This window comes from Macaca thibetana, chromosome 5, assembly GCF_024542745.1.
Source record: "Macaca thibetana thibetana isolate TM-01 chromosome 5, ASM2454274v1, whole genome shotgun sequence".
NCBI classification, from domain to species: Eukaryota; Metazoa; Chordata; class Mammalia; order Primates; family Cercopithecidae; genus Macaca; species Macaca thibetana.
The window spans coordinates 182,901,302-182,916,057 of NC_065582.1; the positions used below are offsets into that span (position 1 = coordinate 182,901,302).

The window sequence follows — 14,756 nt, forward strand, 5'->3', positions numbered from 1 at the left end:
TAGGCAAGGAAATACTGGACATTACCTCACATCTGCAATTCCAGCCCTCTAGGAGGCTAAGGCAGGATTGCTTCAGCTCAGGAGGTTCAAGACCAGCCGGGGGAGGACCCTGTCTGTACAAAAAAAAATTTTTTAATTAGCCAAGTGTGGTGGCACGTACCTGTAGTTCCAGCTACTCGGGAGGCTGAAGCAGGACTGCTTGAGCTGAGTCCAAAGCTACAGTGAGTCGTGATCAAGCTACTGCACTCCAGCCTGGGCAACTGTGCAAGACCCTGTCGCTTAAAAAAATAAAAAATAGATCTTTTTTTTGAGACAGGAGTTTTGCTCTTGTCCACCTTCTAGGTTCCAGCGATTCTCCGGCTTCAGCCTCCCCAGTAGCTGGGGTTACAGGCATGCGCCACCACGCCCAGCTAATTTTGTATTTTTAGTAGAGATGGGGTTTCTCCGTGTTGGTCAGGCTGGTCTCAAACTCCCAACCTCAGGTGATCCACCCGCCTTTGCCCCCCAAAGTCCTGGGATTACAGGTGTGAGCCACAGCACCCAGCCAAAAAAGTAATTTTTATTAAAGTAGTAATGCTGTAATGTTGGTGTGATTCCAACCTCCGACCACCCCCCGCAGTTTTGTTCCTGTTAAAACACCTCCTGATGAAATAAAATGAATTCTGAAATGTGCCTCTGGGATGGGGAATGGTCTGCGTGATGTCAGCTGCGACTGGTTCACTGCATCTGGACAAGCCTCAGTTCGTGCTGCCAGGGTTGGCACTGGGGATTCTGGCCAGTGTAATTTCTGTCAACCATGGACATTTGCCTTCATGTATAGAATTTAGACTGTTGTTATACAAATTATATTTTCTATTATAAATGAAACAAGTTTGCAAATAGCTTAGAAATCAGAGAAGGGAAACGTCACCCACAGTCCCCTGCTGGAACAGCCACGGTTGGCCTTGCCCTGCTTACGCCCTTCAGTGGATGCTTCTGGGCGCTGGGGTCTTCCATTCAGGACACTGCACTGTGGGAGCTGGGAGAAGACTGGGTTGCATCTGTGCCAACCTGCGATACCGTTTCAGGTGAGAATCAGAAGATGCGCATGTTATGGATGAGGCAGCTTTTTAAAGTGCTTTTACCCTGCACTAACCAAGAAGGAAGTCGGCCCTCAGCTTTACTGGACCCAGGAGGGGCTGTGAGTTGTAAGGAATAATGACCCCCCTTGAACTTGACAAGCTGGCCAGGGAGCCACATCCCGAATGCCACGGCCACTTCCTCACGGTGCATGGTTTGTTGGACCTGCGACCTTGCGGAGGGAGGTGCTGAAGTAGGAGTTTCCCTGTACCAATATGGTATGCTGTCTTACAGGCAGAGGCATTCCCCAGTGGACTATGGAGCCACTGCCGGGCCACAAGCCAGGGAGGCATGGAGCTTGTGTCCTTAGCCGGCATCCCAGGAAAGCAGCCCAGGGTCAAGTTCACACCACATGAGATCACACTGACCAGCCCTGCCTAGGCTGCCCTAGTATGTGCATGAAGCATCGCTGCGGTCACACGTCTAGCCACAGTGACCATGGTGAGATTTAACCAGACCAGGACTGGGGAAGTGAGGAAGGTGACAAGGACCCAGTTCCGGCTTCTAATGAGGTGTGGGATCTTTAGGCAAGGAAGAAGGTGCTGCGGAGAATGAGTCTGGCTTTGTTCTTGTTGGGAGGTGTTGAGGCCACGGCTGGAGCACAGCATGAGCCATCTTCAGTGTGAGAGGCAGTTACTGCTGTGGTTGGGCTGCCTGGTAGGCCTGGAGCTAATGAGCCAGTCTCCCCCTGCAAAGTGGAAGACAGACAGCGCTGGTGGCAGCGGGACTGAAGCCAGCAGCTTGAAGATGAGGCTCACGTCCTGACAGGGGCATGTATTAGCCTCCCCAGATGGCTCCGAGACATGTCTGGCAGGTGCAAGGATCCACAAATCCAGAAGGGTCTGGGCTTGTCACATCCACCAACTAGGCTGGCTGTCTTGTCACCGTGTAGGCCCAGGATGCTGTTACCAACGGCTGCAGGATTTCACCCACTGACAAATTTTCTCTGCCACACGGCTACTGCCACTTTAATTCACCAAGCCAAGCCCTTGCACTGAGGACCCTGGCCCAACTGTCCAAGCAGAGAGGAAAAGAAAACAGGACAGAAAAAAATGCGGGACCAGACCAGGCACCTGGCTCTCCGTTGAGGCCTTGCTATCCAACCCAGGACAGAAGGTGCCGGCAGCAAGCTCATACACCCTAGCTGTGTCGTCATCGAAGAGGGCGCGTGATCCAGCTGGAAGGGTGGATAAAGATGTTAACTGCCCAATGGGTTCGCCTTCCCTGTTACCTACACAGCCAATTTATCAAGAAAGGGCATTTGCAATAGAGAAGTAATTCACACAGAGCTAGCTGTGCAGGAGACCGGAGTTTTATTACTCAGTCTCCCTGAGCATTTGGGGATTGGAGTTTTTAAAAATAAGTTGGTGGGTGGGGACAGCCAGTGAGTCAGGAGTACTGATTGGTCCGGTCAGAGATGAAATCACAGGGAGTCAAAGCTGTTCTCTCACACTGAGTCAGTTCCTGGGTGCCACAAGATCAGATAAGCCTGGGTGGTGCCAGCTGATCCATCAAGTACTGAGCTGAGGCTTTACTATAGTGGTGTTACCGCCAGGAGCAGTTTGGGGAGGGTCAGAATCCTGTAGCCTCCAGCTGCATAACTCCTCAACCATAGTTTCTAATCTTGTGGCTAATCTTTTAGTCCCATAAAAGCAGTCTAGTCCCCAGGAAAGGTTTCTTTTGGGAAAGGGCTATTATTTTTGTTTTAAACTAAGTTCTTCCCAAAGTTCAGCCTACGCCCAGGAATAAACAAGGAGAGCATGGAGGTTAGAAGATGGAGCTGGTTCTCTCTCACTGTTACAAGTTTGCAATGGCAGTTTCATAGGGATGCCTGTCCTCTGAGGAAAAAGCGAATTAACAGGTTGTCTTTTTGACTGCAGGTGGAAAAACGCATCTATTAGGCAGAGGTGGGGCTTTGTTCTTACCCACAATTGGAAGCTCTGTGTGGAGTAAAGGCAGCGTGTGTGCCACCTGATTCCTTTCCCCATGTGTATCTGGTTGGGGTCGGCCACAAGAGATCCGCACGTATTTCAGAAGGTGGGAGGGGAGGTGGGAGCTGGCTGTAGGCCGGGCGTTGGCGCGGTTCCTTGAGTGTGCTGGCCCCGGGGCACGGCACGGGCAGCAGCCAGGCCCAAAGCTTCTGTCTAAAGCTCCTCCTGCCCAGGGGACCGTTTCCTCCAGCGCTGGGTCAGGTGCTTCTGCGCCCGGCAAGAGCGCCAGCTCCTCCCTGACCCAGGAACGGGGTCGCAGGCCCAGGCGGCCAAAAAGGTGACAACGGGGTCCTGTGGCTTTCAGTTGTCTCTGCCCACCCAATTCACACCATCTTTCCCCCTCAGCCGCCTGTCCTGGGACTTCAGGCTCTGCACCAAACGCAGCAAAAGTAGCTGCAGAGACAGCGGGGTCGGCTCACGCGGCCCGAGTAGAATGGCTGTGCTGCTGCCCCAGGCCCGCGACCGCCGCTGTGTGTGTGTGTGGCAGGAGTCAGCCCCCCGGAGTGGGGTCCCGAAGCCCGCGGTCCTTCCACGGGGAGGGCCAGGCCCGCACGGCGCAGAGGCTGGGGGACGGGCTGCGCGACGCTCGCCTGAGGCCCCGCACACGTGTACACCTCAGGCCCATGGCTCCGCTCCGCGGGGCAGGCGTCGTCGGCCCAGGGAGGCCAGGCCGGGAGTCTCGACCTCCGGGTTACGTGGGGGCACAGCTCCTCCGCTCCGGTCAGGGTGCTGCTAACCCACGGCCGAGCAGTGAACCGCAGGACAGGCGAGAACCCAGCCACGCCCACCGGCCGGAAGACAGCGTACCGACATGTTCGTCACTTCCGGGGCTTGGCGTGACCGGGCGTGGCCGTCCCGCCCCTGGCGGCGTGCCTGGCGCCGTGTTCCGCGTCCGTGCGACCGTCTGTCCCGAGCGCGCAGCCGCGGCAGGTGCGGGGCGGGACCGGGGGCGCGCGGGGTGGGGGGCGTAGGGGGCGCGCGGCGTGGGGGGGCGTAAGAAGCGCGCGGGGTGGGGGGGGGGCGTAGGGGGCACGCAGGGTGGGAGCGGACAGGAGACGGGGCGTGGGGGAGGAGGCGGGACCGGGGGCACGCGGGGTGGCGCGGGTGGGAGGCGCGCAGGGTGGGGGAGTGGGGGGCGCGCGGGGTGTGGGGCGGGACCGGGGCGCACGCGGGATGGCAGGGTGGGAGGCGCGCGGGGTTGAGGGCGCTCCCGCGTCCAGTGTGCAGGCCATGGCCCCCGCCAGGGAGGCCGAGTCCGGACCAGGGGCCGGGATCTCGGCGCGCGTGTTGGGGTTGGGGTCCGGGTCCCCCGCGGCTTCAAGTTTCCTCTCTCACTCTGTTACGAGGGCGTGGGAGGCGCGGCCGTGGGGCGGGGTGGGGCCGGGCTCGCGATGTGCTCACCCCGGTTCCTGGGGACCGTTGCCTTTGTGGCTATGATTTCTTGTGCAACCCCCGAAGCCTGCGTTTCCTGATGCCTGGGTCGGAGCGGGGGCATCGCGCAGGCCAGAATGGCCCCTGCGTCTGTAGGCCGGAGCCTCTGCTATCAGCCTCTTTAGGGTGCTCGCCAGCTGTCGGGTGTGGGGGCATGGCAGGCCCTGGAGGACCCAGTTTCCCCGCTCACCCGACCCGCCACACCCCAGCCAGGCCAGGTCAGAGCAGCCCACCATGGGACGGGGAGGGGGTGGAGGCTGCACCCCGCGCCCACCCATCCACCAGCAGCCACCAGAGCGCCGCGTGGTCACCGTTGTCTTCCTTGGCCTCCTGCTGGACCTCCTGGCCTTCACGCTGCTGCTGCCCCTGCTTCCCGGGCTGTTGGAGAGCCACGACCGTGCCCACGTGAGTCCTTGCCCTGCGGCCACAGTGCCCCCCGCCCCCCAGGCCCATTGGACCTCCCCAGCCCTTATCGTGCCTCCTCATCCCCTAGGACCCCCTTTATGGCTCCTGGCAGGGTGGGGTGAACTGGTTTGCCACCGCCATCGGGATGCCAGTGGAGAAGAGATACAACAGTGTCCTGTTCGGAGGTATGGCTGGCTCTGTGCCCCCGGCGGGCTCTCTACGGTCCTATCTTTGGTGGACATGGTCCAGCCCAGGCCCCTCCCCAATTATTAGTCCTTCCCTTCCCACTCTCTGGGCTGGCATCTATCTGGTGCCCTTGCCCATGCGTCCTGGCTCCTGGGCATGATCCCTTGCCTCTGCGTGTCAGGTTCCTCCCCTTTCTCATCTCTCCACTGTGGCCTCCTCGGCTCAAGGGCCATGGCCTGTGAGTGTAGGGCCCAGCATGACTGGACTCTCAGGGCGGGGCTGGACATTGGCCTTGAGGGCCCTGAGACCACATCCCCATGATGGTGACATCTGTCTCTCAGGTCTCATTGGCTCAGCCTTCTCTGTCCTGCAGTTTCTGTGTGCACCACTCACTGGGGCCACCTCTGACTGCTTGGGGAGGCGCCCGGTGATGCTGCTGTGCCTGGTACGTCCCTGGGGCTGGGTGCCCATGGGGAAGCCTCCTCCCACCCAGCCAGTAGCCCCATGGGGTTAGGTGGGGAGAGGGAGGTGGCTGTGGGCCACTCATGGCCACTTGTTGGCCCTCATCACATCCTGGAGGGGGTTCTCTGGGGGACCAGTGGCTCCTGTTGCAAAGCTAGGCTTTCGAGGAGGTGCTCCTGGCCCCTAGGAAGGCATTGAGAATACAGTGGCCCTCAGATGCTTCGAAATAGGGCAGGGTTGAGGGGTATTGCCTGGGTTACCAAGTCCTACTCTGAGCCACTCCTGGCCTTAAGTGACCGCCCCTGCCCCTTGGCCCCTGCCCCTGGGCAGATGGGTGTGGCCACCTCATATGCAGTCTGGGCCACCTCTCGGAGCTTTGCGGCCTTCCTGGCCTCCAGGCTGATTGGGGGCATCAGCAAAGGGAACGTCAGCCTCTCCACGGCCATCGTTGCTGACCTGGGCTCGCCTCTGGCCCGCAGCCAAGGCATGGTAAGTGCACAGGCTGGGCCTTTGGGGTCCGGGTGTGGACTTCTGGGCCTGGGTCTCCCTGTGCAGCTCAGGTGGCCTTTTCTCTAGGCGGTCATTGGGGTGGCCTTCTCACTGGGCTTCACCCTGGGCCCTATGCTTGGAGCCTCCCTGCCCCTGGAAATGGCACCCTGGTTTGCCCTGCTCTTCGCAGCCTCCGACCTGCTGTTCATCTTCTGCTTCCTGCCGGAGACGCTGCCCCTGGAGAAACGGGTAGGGCTGCGGTCCGGGACCCACAGGCCCAGGGGCTGGGGGCTTGGTTCCGTAGCACTGTAAAATGCCCCTGTGTGCCAGCCCCAGGTGCCAGGGAGGCTGGGCCGCCCTCTTGGTGTTGGGGCTCTTGAGGCCACAGTCTGCGGGTTGCCAGGCCAGCAGCTGCTCCTGCAGGCTCTCCAATCCCATCCCCACAGGCGCCATCTGTCCCCCCGGGATTCCGTGACGTCCAGTCCCGTCCCCACAGGCGCCGTCTGTCTCCCCGGGGCTCCGTGATCTCCAATCCTGTCCCCACAGGCGCCGTCTGTCTCCCTGGGGTTCCGTGATCTCCAATCCTGTCCCCACAGGCGCCGTCTGTCTCCCTGGGGCTCCATGATGCGGCCGATCTGCTCAGCCCCCTGGCCCTGCTGCGCTTCTCAGCCGTCGCTCGTGGCCAGGACCCACCCACTGGAGACAGTAAGGACTCAACCCACCCAAGTGTGGAGCCTGCTCTCCCTCGCGCGTCCCCAGGCGGAGCCCTTCCCTGCTGTGGTCACCTTCTCAGCGCCCTCCACCTCTCCCCAGGGCTCAGCAGCCTGCGCCGCCTGGGCCTCGTCTACTTCCTCTACCTCTTCCTGTTCTCGGGCCTGGAGTACACGCTGAGCTTCCTCACACACCAGCGCTTCCAGTTCAGCAGGTGGATCCTCATCTGGGGACAGCCTGCTGTCTTCCAGAACGCCCCTGCTTCAGGGATGACCCCTCCCAAGCCCCATCCCCAGGAAGCCTTGGCAGCCACTCTCGCCCTGGCCCTGCCCCGGGTGACCCTGCCCGGGTGACCCTGCACTAACGCTCCTGCTCCCAGCCTACAGCAGGGGAAGATGTTTTTCCTCATCGGCCTCACCATGGCCACCATCCAGGGTGCCTATGCCCGGCGGATCCACCCCGGCGGGGAAGTTGCTGCCGTGAAGCGGGTAGGGGGCTCCCTCCGAAGCGGGTGGCAGGCAGTCCCCTGAGCCCTGTGGGGCACGGGCTGTGCTGAGGCTGCCGTGCCCACCTGCAGGCCCTCCTACTGCTGGTGCCTGCCTTCCTCCTCATTGGCTGGAGCCATTCTCTGCCCATGCTGGGCCTGGGGCTGCTGCTGTACTCCTTTGGTGAGTGGCCCTGCCCTGGCAGGGGATCCGATGGGCAGCAGGGGCTGGGTGATGCGCCCTCCCCTGGGCTGATGGGAGCCTCCTCAATGTCCCCCACCAGCCGCCGCCGTTGTGGTGCCCTGCCTGTCCTCCGTGGTCGCTGGCTATGGTAAGACCCTTCTCTCAGCCAAAGCCACCTAAGCCGGAGAAGGGCGGTGGCCGCTGACTACGCCTCTCCCCACAGGCTCACCAGGGCAGAAGGGCACGGTCATGGGTACACTGCGCAGCCTAGGCGCTCTGGCCAGGGCCGCGGGGCCCCTGGTGGCTGCTTCAGGTGAGGGTGCGGGATAGTGCTGGGACAGGCTGGGGGCCGGGCACCTGCCCTCACCTCCCCAGTGCCAGCCCCCTTGGAGCCTGGGTGACGCTGCCGTCTCTCCGCAGTGTACTGGCTGGCCGGGGCCCAGGCCTGCTTCACTACGTGGTCCGGGCTCTTTTTGCTCCCCTTCCTCCTCCTGCAGAAGCTGAATTACTCGGCACAGACGCTCAAGGCTGAGTAGCTGAGCCACTGTGCCCAGGATGTGGGCACCAGGCAGAGTGGGAGCCTGGGTCAGAGCCCTGCCCACTGCCTGACCCCCCTCCTTCCCAGTCCAGGGAGACCCTGTGGGTGGGAGCCGGCCCCCCAGCAGGAAGCCCAGGCAGCTCCTCCAGACTCATTGCTATTAATGACTCCAGGCGGCAGCACTCCAAGGCTGTCCGGGTTTGTTTGTTTTCTAAACTATGCACCAGGTTTCTGATGATGAAATAAAGCACCTGTTTTATACCAAATGCCTTTCTCTGTACGTAGCCGGGCCTCTACCCACACCAGGAGAGGCAGCTAGAGCTGAATGAATGGTTCCACTGACCAGAAGGGTCTAAGGCTCTTCGAGACTCTCAGTTTCCCCCTCTGCAGTGGCAGCCTGGGGACTCAGGCCCCTCCAAGGCTGGGGTCAGCCCTGGCCAGGTGGTATCTGGCAGTGTGCCCGGCACCCTGGCAGGCTATCTCCCGCACAGAGCCCTCCCCATCAGACATGAGCACACAGTGACGGTGAGACGGGGACCATGGGGACAAGGACAGGCCAGCAGCTCCCTGGACACCCTGAGTTCCCGTGGGGAGGGACAACAGGAGTGCCGGGTGGAACGTCCCGCACCCATGGCTGCAGACGACGTTTTATCAAGACATGAACATTTGGAGGTCTCCTTTCGGCACACAGACAAACTTGGGAACAAAAAAATTAAAATATAAAACTGCTTCCCAGATTTAGACAAAGAAATTGCTGAAAGAATTTTATTTGTGAGTAAAACATGTTACACTGGAGAAAGGACATTCAGGACCTGTCCTCCCAAGTCGGTGTCCATATATGCAACTATATTTCATGTTGTAATACAAAGGATTAAACTACAAAAGTGAAAATTAAGTCATTGCATATGTGGGGTAAAGGAAGGGATAAAAGGGGATAAAGGAAGAGTCCACGGTTAAGGACTTTTCATTCTGCCTTGGCAACAAAACGACACAGAAGAGAGGCAGCACGCTTGCCCGCGTAGCAGGCCCTGCGGCTCAGAGGAAGCTCGAAGCGGCAGGCAGTGCCATGCGGCAGCCTGCTTCTCGCTCGGCCGGCCAATCAGTGGGATCCGAGGTGGCTCGGCCCATCATGCCCAGGGTCTGAGCCCACACCTGGCACCAGCTCTATCAGGGACCTGTTGGGCCCACACAAGCTTGCCTGCACCTAGTCAGGCTGGTACCAGGCAGCTCCTGAAATGGGTCACCCTCCAGTTCCTGCTCAGCAGCTCTGAGCCCTTTTCCAGCCTCTTCCAGGGAAGTGAAAACAACAGTATTAGCCAAGGAGCGCACGTCTCAGGCTCCCTCAGTGACGACCATGTCGAGGGGCCCCGGGGCTACTCTCCACCTCGAGTTACCTTTTATCACAACTAGGGCATCTTTCTGGCTGAGTTAACGGTGAGAACAGATCCCCTGAAACCTCCCCCAAGTAAGTGAAAAGTGCTCTACTATGGGGTCTGGAAAGAAAAAAGCAAAAAGCCTGTTCACGTTCACAGTCAAAAAATATAAGCTAAATTGTAAACCTACTCAAAGAAAATTCTAGAAAGGACTCTTCCCCTCCTGATACACCTTCCCTATGACAGGAATCCAGAGACCCAAGTGAAAAAACTGAGCTCCTGAATCTGGTTGTGGTCAAGGGATCATCGGTCAGACATGCATAGCATCGCGTTGGGTGCACACAGGCCCATCTGCCGCTGGCGTTTCCTGCCCAGCGTCTGGCCCAGACCTGCCTCTTCAAGGCCGCTCGTGGGCACACGAGTGTTTTCACGGGACCAAGGCTGTGTATATAGACTTAAGTGAGATCACTGAGCAGAGAGAATGCCACATGGAACCAGGAGTCTGAGTCCGTCACCTGAGACCTTAGGGTGGAGGGAAGCCGAGCAGAAACAGAATGTGCTGATTTCACAACGGGAAGGGTGGCAGGAAAGGTCAAGGCTCAGGAGGGTGACACCTGTGGCCACAGCTGCAGAAGCCTCCAGTACCTTCCAGCTAGGACCATGACTTAGTGCCTCCCCGGTGTGGGGAGAGCACATCTCCCCCAGAAGCTGAGGCTGAGAGGACAAGAGGCGGGGGGTGGGACTGCTGCGCACACGCGGGGTCAGCCCAGGGCTACACAGGGCTGCTCACGTGCGGGGACCCCTAGCTAGTGGAGGGCTTGGCTTTTTGCATTCCATTACACAAGGACAGGGCACGGACGCAGTCGGGGACTCTGGCGGGCCAGGGTCGCTCCGGACAGGACAGTGTTAGCGTGGGGCCTTCAGGAGTCACTCTTCTTCTTGCTCTTCTTCAGAAAGGACGGGGTACGGAACTTCTTCTTCTTTTTGGACGGGGACTTGCCTGGAGACCCATCGCTGCCAGGGTCCGCGGCGGCCCCCTCCTCGGCAGCTGAGGGGGCAGCCTCTTCAGCCACCGGGGCTGGGTCTGGGGCTGGCTCGGGGCTGGCCTCAGTAGGGGCCTCAGTGGGGCTTGGGGGTCTCTGGGCTTCCTCCTCCTTCTCTAACATAGGGAAGCCGAGTGCTTCTGAAGGCTCGTCAGGGGACAGATCGGGGAGAGTTGGCTTAAAGGTGGCGGCATCACTGTCATCTCCAGTAGCTGGCTCCGGCACAAGGTCTAGTGGGTGAGGTGAGAGATGGGGTTAAGGGTTCCTGCCCAGATCTCAAAGGGCAGCTTGAGATGGGGCCACCCCACACATGAAACTGCCATTTCATTTACTCTACGGATTTTTACCAAGGCAAGAAACTTAAAATATGGTCTACTCTACTGTACGGCTGGATGGAGCTAATATCACAAAACACAGACTTGGTCTCGGGGTAGCTTTTAGCTCCTCCTTGTGGGCAGTGTGGTGACACCACCAGACTCCGCCCCAGGCTTGGGTCCCCCCACCAGAAAGACAGACTGCAGCACAAGCTGAGGACAGCTAAAGGAGCGACGTCCCGCTTTCGTTATGTGAAGATGTCTGCCCTGTCACCCTAAGGGCATGTATTCATAGTCGTGAAATTAAGTCTAAATTTGGGTCCACAACACCTGGTCTCCCCCAAAACAGCCAGTAGAAAATTGTGCGTAACTCCCACAGCACGTGTGATGTCAACATCCAAAAGAACAAAGCCGTTTAGGATGGAAGTTAATTAAAAGGAAAAAGACGGCCTTTAAGGCAAGGAGCGGGGGCAAAAACTCCCAACCAGCATCAGGAGTGGCCCTCTGTGAAGGAGCACATCGGCCCTGAGGACACGACTTGGGGGCGCCTTCCTTCCACACTTACCCGGCACCCGCTTTGTCCATTCCATTCGTAAACAGCCTACAACATTACCAGCAACTGACAGGTTAGACACCACAAGCTGTTTAGTGTTTAAAAATCAAGCCACACATCAGGGCCAGGGGAGTCAGCTGAGTGGTTAGGAGCAGCACAGGAGGCCCAGGCCCCAAACCCTCAAGGCTTGGGAAGCTGGAAGCGCCCCCACCCCGCCGGCTGCCCCAGGCTAATTCCAGGCCAGGCTTCTTGAGGCCGGGAGAGGGCTGTGGGCACACAGGCGCCGCTCCCTGTGAGGAGGTGGGGCCCGCTCTGCTGGGCACGGTGCGGCTGATGCTAGGACAGAGGCTGCCCCAGGGCGCTCGCTCTGGAGAGCTGCCATCCTCTGAGCCAACATCACACTGGCTTTAAAAGGGTCCAATATCCGCTCCTCTGCCCACCTTCCTTGGACCAGCTTCAGCAAAGCTCTAAGGCAATCCGACCCCACACAGCAGGTGGCAGAACCCCAGCCTGTCTGAACCGAGGCTACCCTTAACGTCTGATCCAGTGTGGTAAAACCCTCCCACCAAGCAATCCAAAGAGACCCTCGAAGGCCGGAGGTAAGAACCTCTGAGGCCCAGAGTGCTCCAGTGGCACCTAGGTGCATAGAGGCCCTGAGGGAGGCACCCGCTGCCGCTCAAGGCAGCACAGTGCTCAGGTGACTGAGCCACTTCCAGGAAGGCCTCCAAAGGACTGGGTCCAAAAAAGGGGGGGCTTCTGTTTTTATTTTAAATAAACAGAAAACAAAATAAACAACAAAGAAGCAGGAGAATGAGGCGAAGCACAGGGCACCGGTGCAGAGCGGAGGCAGCGCGGTACTTACTAGGGTAACAGGTACTCTCTAGCGCATCCGTCTCCTGCTTGTGACGCAGCCACAGGAAGAAAAAAGCACAAGGAGAGAATCTATGCATTCAGTCACAGCCATCAGGTTACAGAAGAAGAAAGGCAGGGCCATGGGCTTCACGAGAGACACGGATGTACGAGACCGAGGGACAGACACCCGGGATCACACACCACAGACACACGGTGGCTGAGAGGCAGCCGGCGTGTGGCTCACACAGCGGAGAGCAACTCCGGAGGTGGCATCTGCATGACAACATGGCACAAGGAGTGGGCGAGCAATGGGCAACGCAGACACCAGCAACCACAGTGGGTTCCGACCCCCGAGGCCAGCCTTCCTACTTGGTCACAGCTCACATACAAATCTGTTTTGCCTGGAGTTACCCAGGACAGAACCAATATAGGAGAAAAGAAGTGTCACGTCTTGGCGTTGATGCAAGCACACACTTCTCTGTTGGTGTTAACACAACTCCCGCCACGTTCCGCCACAGCGCGCACGAGCCATGCACCCTCCCACAGTGGCGGCCACTGCCACCCAGAGCTCACCTTCCTCCAGCTTGATGGGAGTGCTGGGAGGTGGGTGGGGGACCGCAGGCTGGTCTGGAGGACTCTTTTCTTTCTGTTCTCTAGCCTCGTCCAGATTCTCTGCAGAGAAACAACAAGGATATGGTAGGAGCTGTGGACGCCATGAGCCTGCACCTGCCTCCGTGGCAGATGGGGCAGCCTGCTCGGCCGCCCTCTGAGAAGGCAGGGCTCTCAACCCTTTCCCTGTTCCTCTCCGACAGCGGATAAAGGAAGCTGTGACCTGGGTGTTGACTGATGTGAATTTCAGAGAAACATAAACAACTTCAGATACAAAATTCATTTCTATTCTTATTCCAAAGAGAATCTGCCAGAGCTGGCTCTGTGATGCCCTGGCCTGTCCCCCGCTGTCCTGTGCGAGTAGGCGGCCCCTCCCTCCCAACCTTCTCCCTGCTAAGCAGGTGATGGAGGGTCCTGAGCCCACTCACCACCTCAAGGGACATCCCATGAGCAATTATTTTGGTTTTAATTCTGTGGTAGGGCATTTTATCCCAATAATTTAAACTTGGCAACTGTAATGCATATTTTTATTTTATAAAGTGAAAAATGCTAATAAGAACCAGAGGAAAAAATGCAGGAACCAGCATCCTGGATATAGAAAAGGATTCCAAGTCTACTTCTCGTTTGAGGGAAAATATGGATCAACACTACGCTAATTCCTTCCATGTCTGTCTTTATTTTCAGAAGTTTAGATTAATAGCTTTGAATCAGCAGATCTGTATTCTGAATAAGCAGCTGTCATTACCCTTCTGGGCTCCCAGGGCCTCTGCTCCCACCCTAACAGCTGGCTCACCTCCCCAAGTACCATGTTGGCAGCTACCTTCCAGAAGCCAGGCACCCATAAAAAGGCCACCACACCACCTATCTGAGTGAGCATACAGCCTCAACCAGGAAAAGGTGCTGACCTCCGGCAGCCAGCCTGCATTTTACCTGTGGCACACACTCCCCTCAGCCCACGCCAAGGGCTGGATCAGACCTCCTGTGGGTTCTCCTGCTAACAGCTCTGTGATCACAGAGCATGGCCAGAGCCGTCCCCATCCACACTCAGCTGCCATCACAGCCCTGCTGAAGGAGCCTCACACCGGGGGGTGGGGGGAACTCCAGGTATCTTGTTTGACTGAAAAACAATCCAGGTTACTCAGATGCCAGGAGACTCCAAAGGGCAGACACATTTTCTTTTCAAAGCTGACATGTGAAACCACCTGCTCCATGAGGGTCTGAAATGAGCCGCTTATTTTTATTCATTGTAAGACTGCCCCATCTTTGACCGCCTTTGTCAGTGAGCTACCAAGAGAAGTGCAGGCTGCACCAGCCACTCCTGACGGGACCTGGGCACATGCCAGGGCAGTCAGCATGTTCACCCTCAGGCCTGCGACCACACCTGCACAGGAGACCCTCAAGGTTTATGGAGAAAGAGAATTTCTGTAGAAACCCCAAGCCCTACACACAAGCACCGCAAGGACATTCAGAGCATCCCCCTGCACAGAGGCCGGGGCCGACTGCTGTGATCAAAGACTCAGTGAGGAAAGCAATGCGCTTTTGTCCAAATCAGGGCTCAGCCATGCACAACCTCGTTCTTGGGAGCCGCCCTGTCTGAGCCCCCTATTCCTCTGCTCTAACTGGGGGAAAATGACCAATCTCGCAGGGTTACTTTGGGAATGAGATGAGATGTACGCACGACAGCACTGGGCATGTGCCTGGCACGATGGCTCAGCAATGATGAGTGTTAAGGATCAAACCAAGTAAAGGAGGTCTCTCCCCAGTGACGCTTCAACAGACAGAAATACTGTGTTCGTAAAAGAGACAAACGTCGGGGTGACTGTCAACATGGCCAAAGGAACAGCTCTGGTCTGCAGCTCCCAGCGAGATCAACCCAGAAGGTGGGTGATTTCTGCACTTCCAACTGAGGTACCTGGCTCATCTCACTGGGACTAGTTAGACCGTGGGTGCAGCCCACGGAGGAGGAGCCGAAGCAGGATAGGGTGTTGCTCACCCGGGAAGTGCAAGGAGTC

The 14,756-nt window shown here is 58.1% G+C and overlaps 2 protein-coding genes across 9 annotated transcripts in view; one reads left to right on the plus strand and one right to left on the minus strand.

Annotated features, from left to right (window-relative positions):
- Positions 1-1,208: 1,208 nt before the first annotated feature.
- MFSD10 (major facilitator superfamily domain containing 10) lies at positions 1,209-8,266 on the plus strand. The gene is made up of 13 exons (XM_050792312.1): positions 1,209-4,040; positions 4,751-4,946; positions 5,035-5,131; positions 5,474-5,577; positions 5,925-6,083; positions 6,171-6,332; positions 6,680-6,788; positions 6,897-7,008; positions 7,174-7,282; positions 7,372-7,462; positions 7,563-7,610; positions 7,686-7,775; positions 7,883-8,266. The coding sequence occupies exons 1-13, from the start codon at positions 3,922-3,924 to the stop codon at positions 7,996-7,998; spliced, it is 1,512 nt and encodes a 503-aa protein (XP_050648269.1). The 5' UTR covers positions 1,209-3,921; the 3' UTR covers positions 7,999-8,266.
- Positions 8,267-8,737: 471 nt separating this feature from the next.
- Positions 8,738-14,756, minus strand: part of ADD1 (adducin 1) — a 93,629-nt gene continuing 87,610 nt past the window's right edge. For 4 of the 8 annotated variants that reach the window (XM_050792279.1, XM_050792278.1, XM_050792277.1 and 1 more), the window contains 3 exons: positions 12,709-12,807; positions 12,146-12,179; positions 8,738-10,646 (listed from right to left, as the gene is read on the minus strand). In XM_050792279.1, coding sequence (XP_050648236.1) covers position 10,646; positions 12,146-12,179; positions 12,709-12,807 — 134 coding nt within the window. In that variant the 3' untranslated portion in view covers positions 8,738-10,645. The remainder of the gene's footprint in view (positions 10,647-12,145; positions 12,180-12,708; positions 12,808-14,756) is intronic. The other 4 variants (XM_050792275.1, XM_050792274.1, XM_050792272.1 and 1 more) reach the window with 1 other exon arrangement.

What these genes read in the sequence shown, in the direction of transcription:
- MFSD10 (XM_050792312.1), top strand. Translation starts at nt 3,922, where the DNA reads ATGTTCGTCACTTCCGGGGCTTGGCGTGACCGGGCGTGGCCGTCCCGC. An exon ending in CGAGCGCGCAGCCGCGGCAG is followed by an intron (nt 4,041 to 4,750) that starts GTGCGGGGCGGG and finishes GCCACACCCCAG; the next exon opens with CCAGGCCAGGTCAGAGCAGC. An exon ending in CAGCGCTTCCAGTTCAGCAG is followed by an intron (nt 7,009 to 7,173) that starts GTGGATCCTCAT and finishes TCCTGCTCCCAG; the next exon opens with CCTACAGCAGGGGAAGATGT.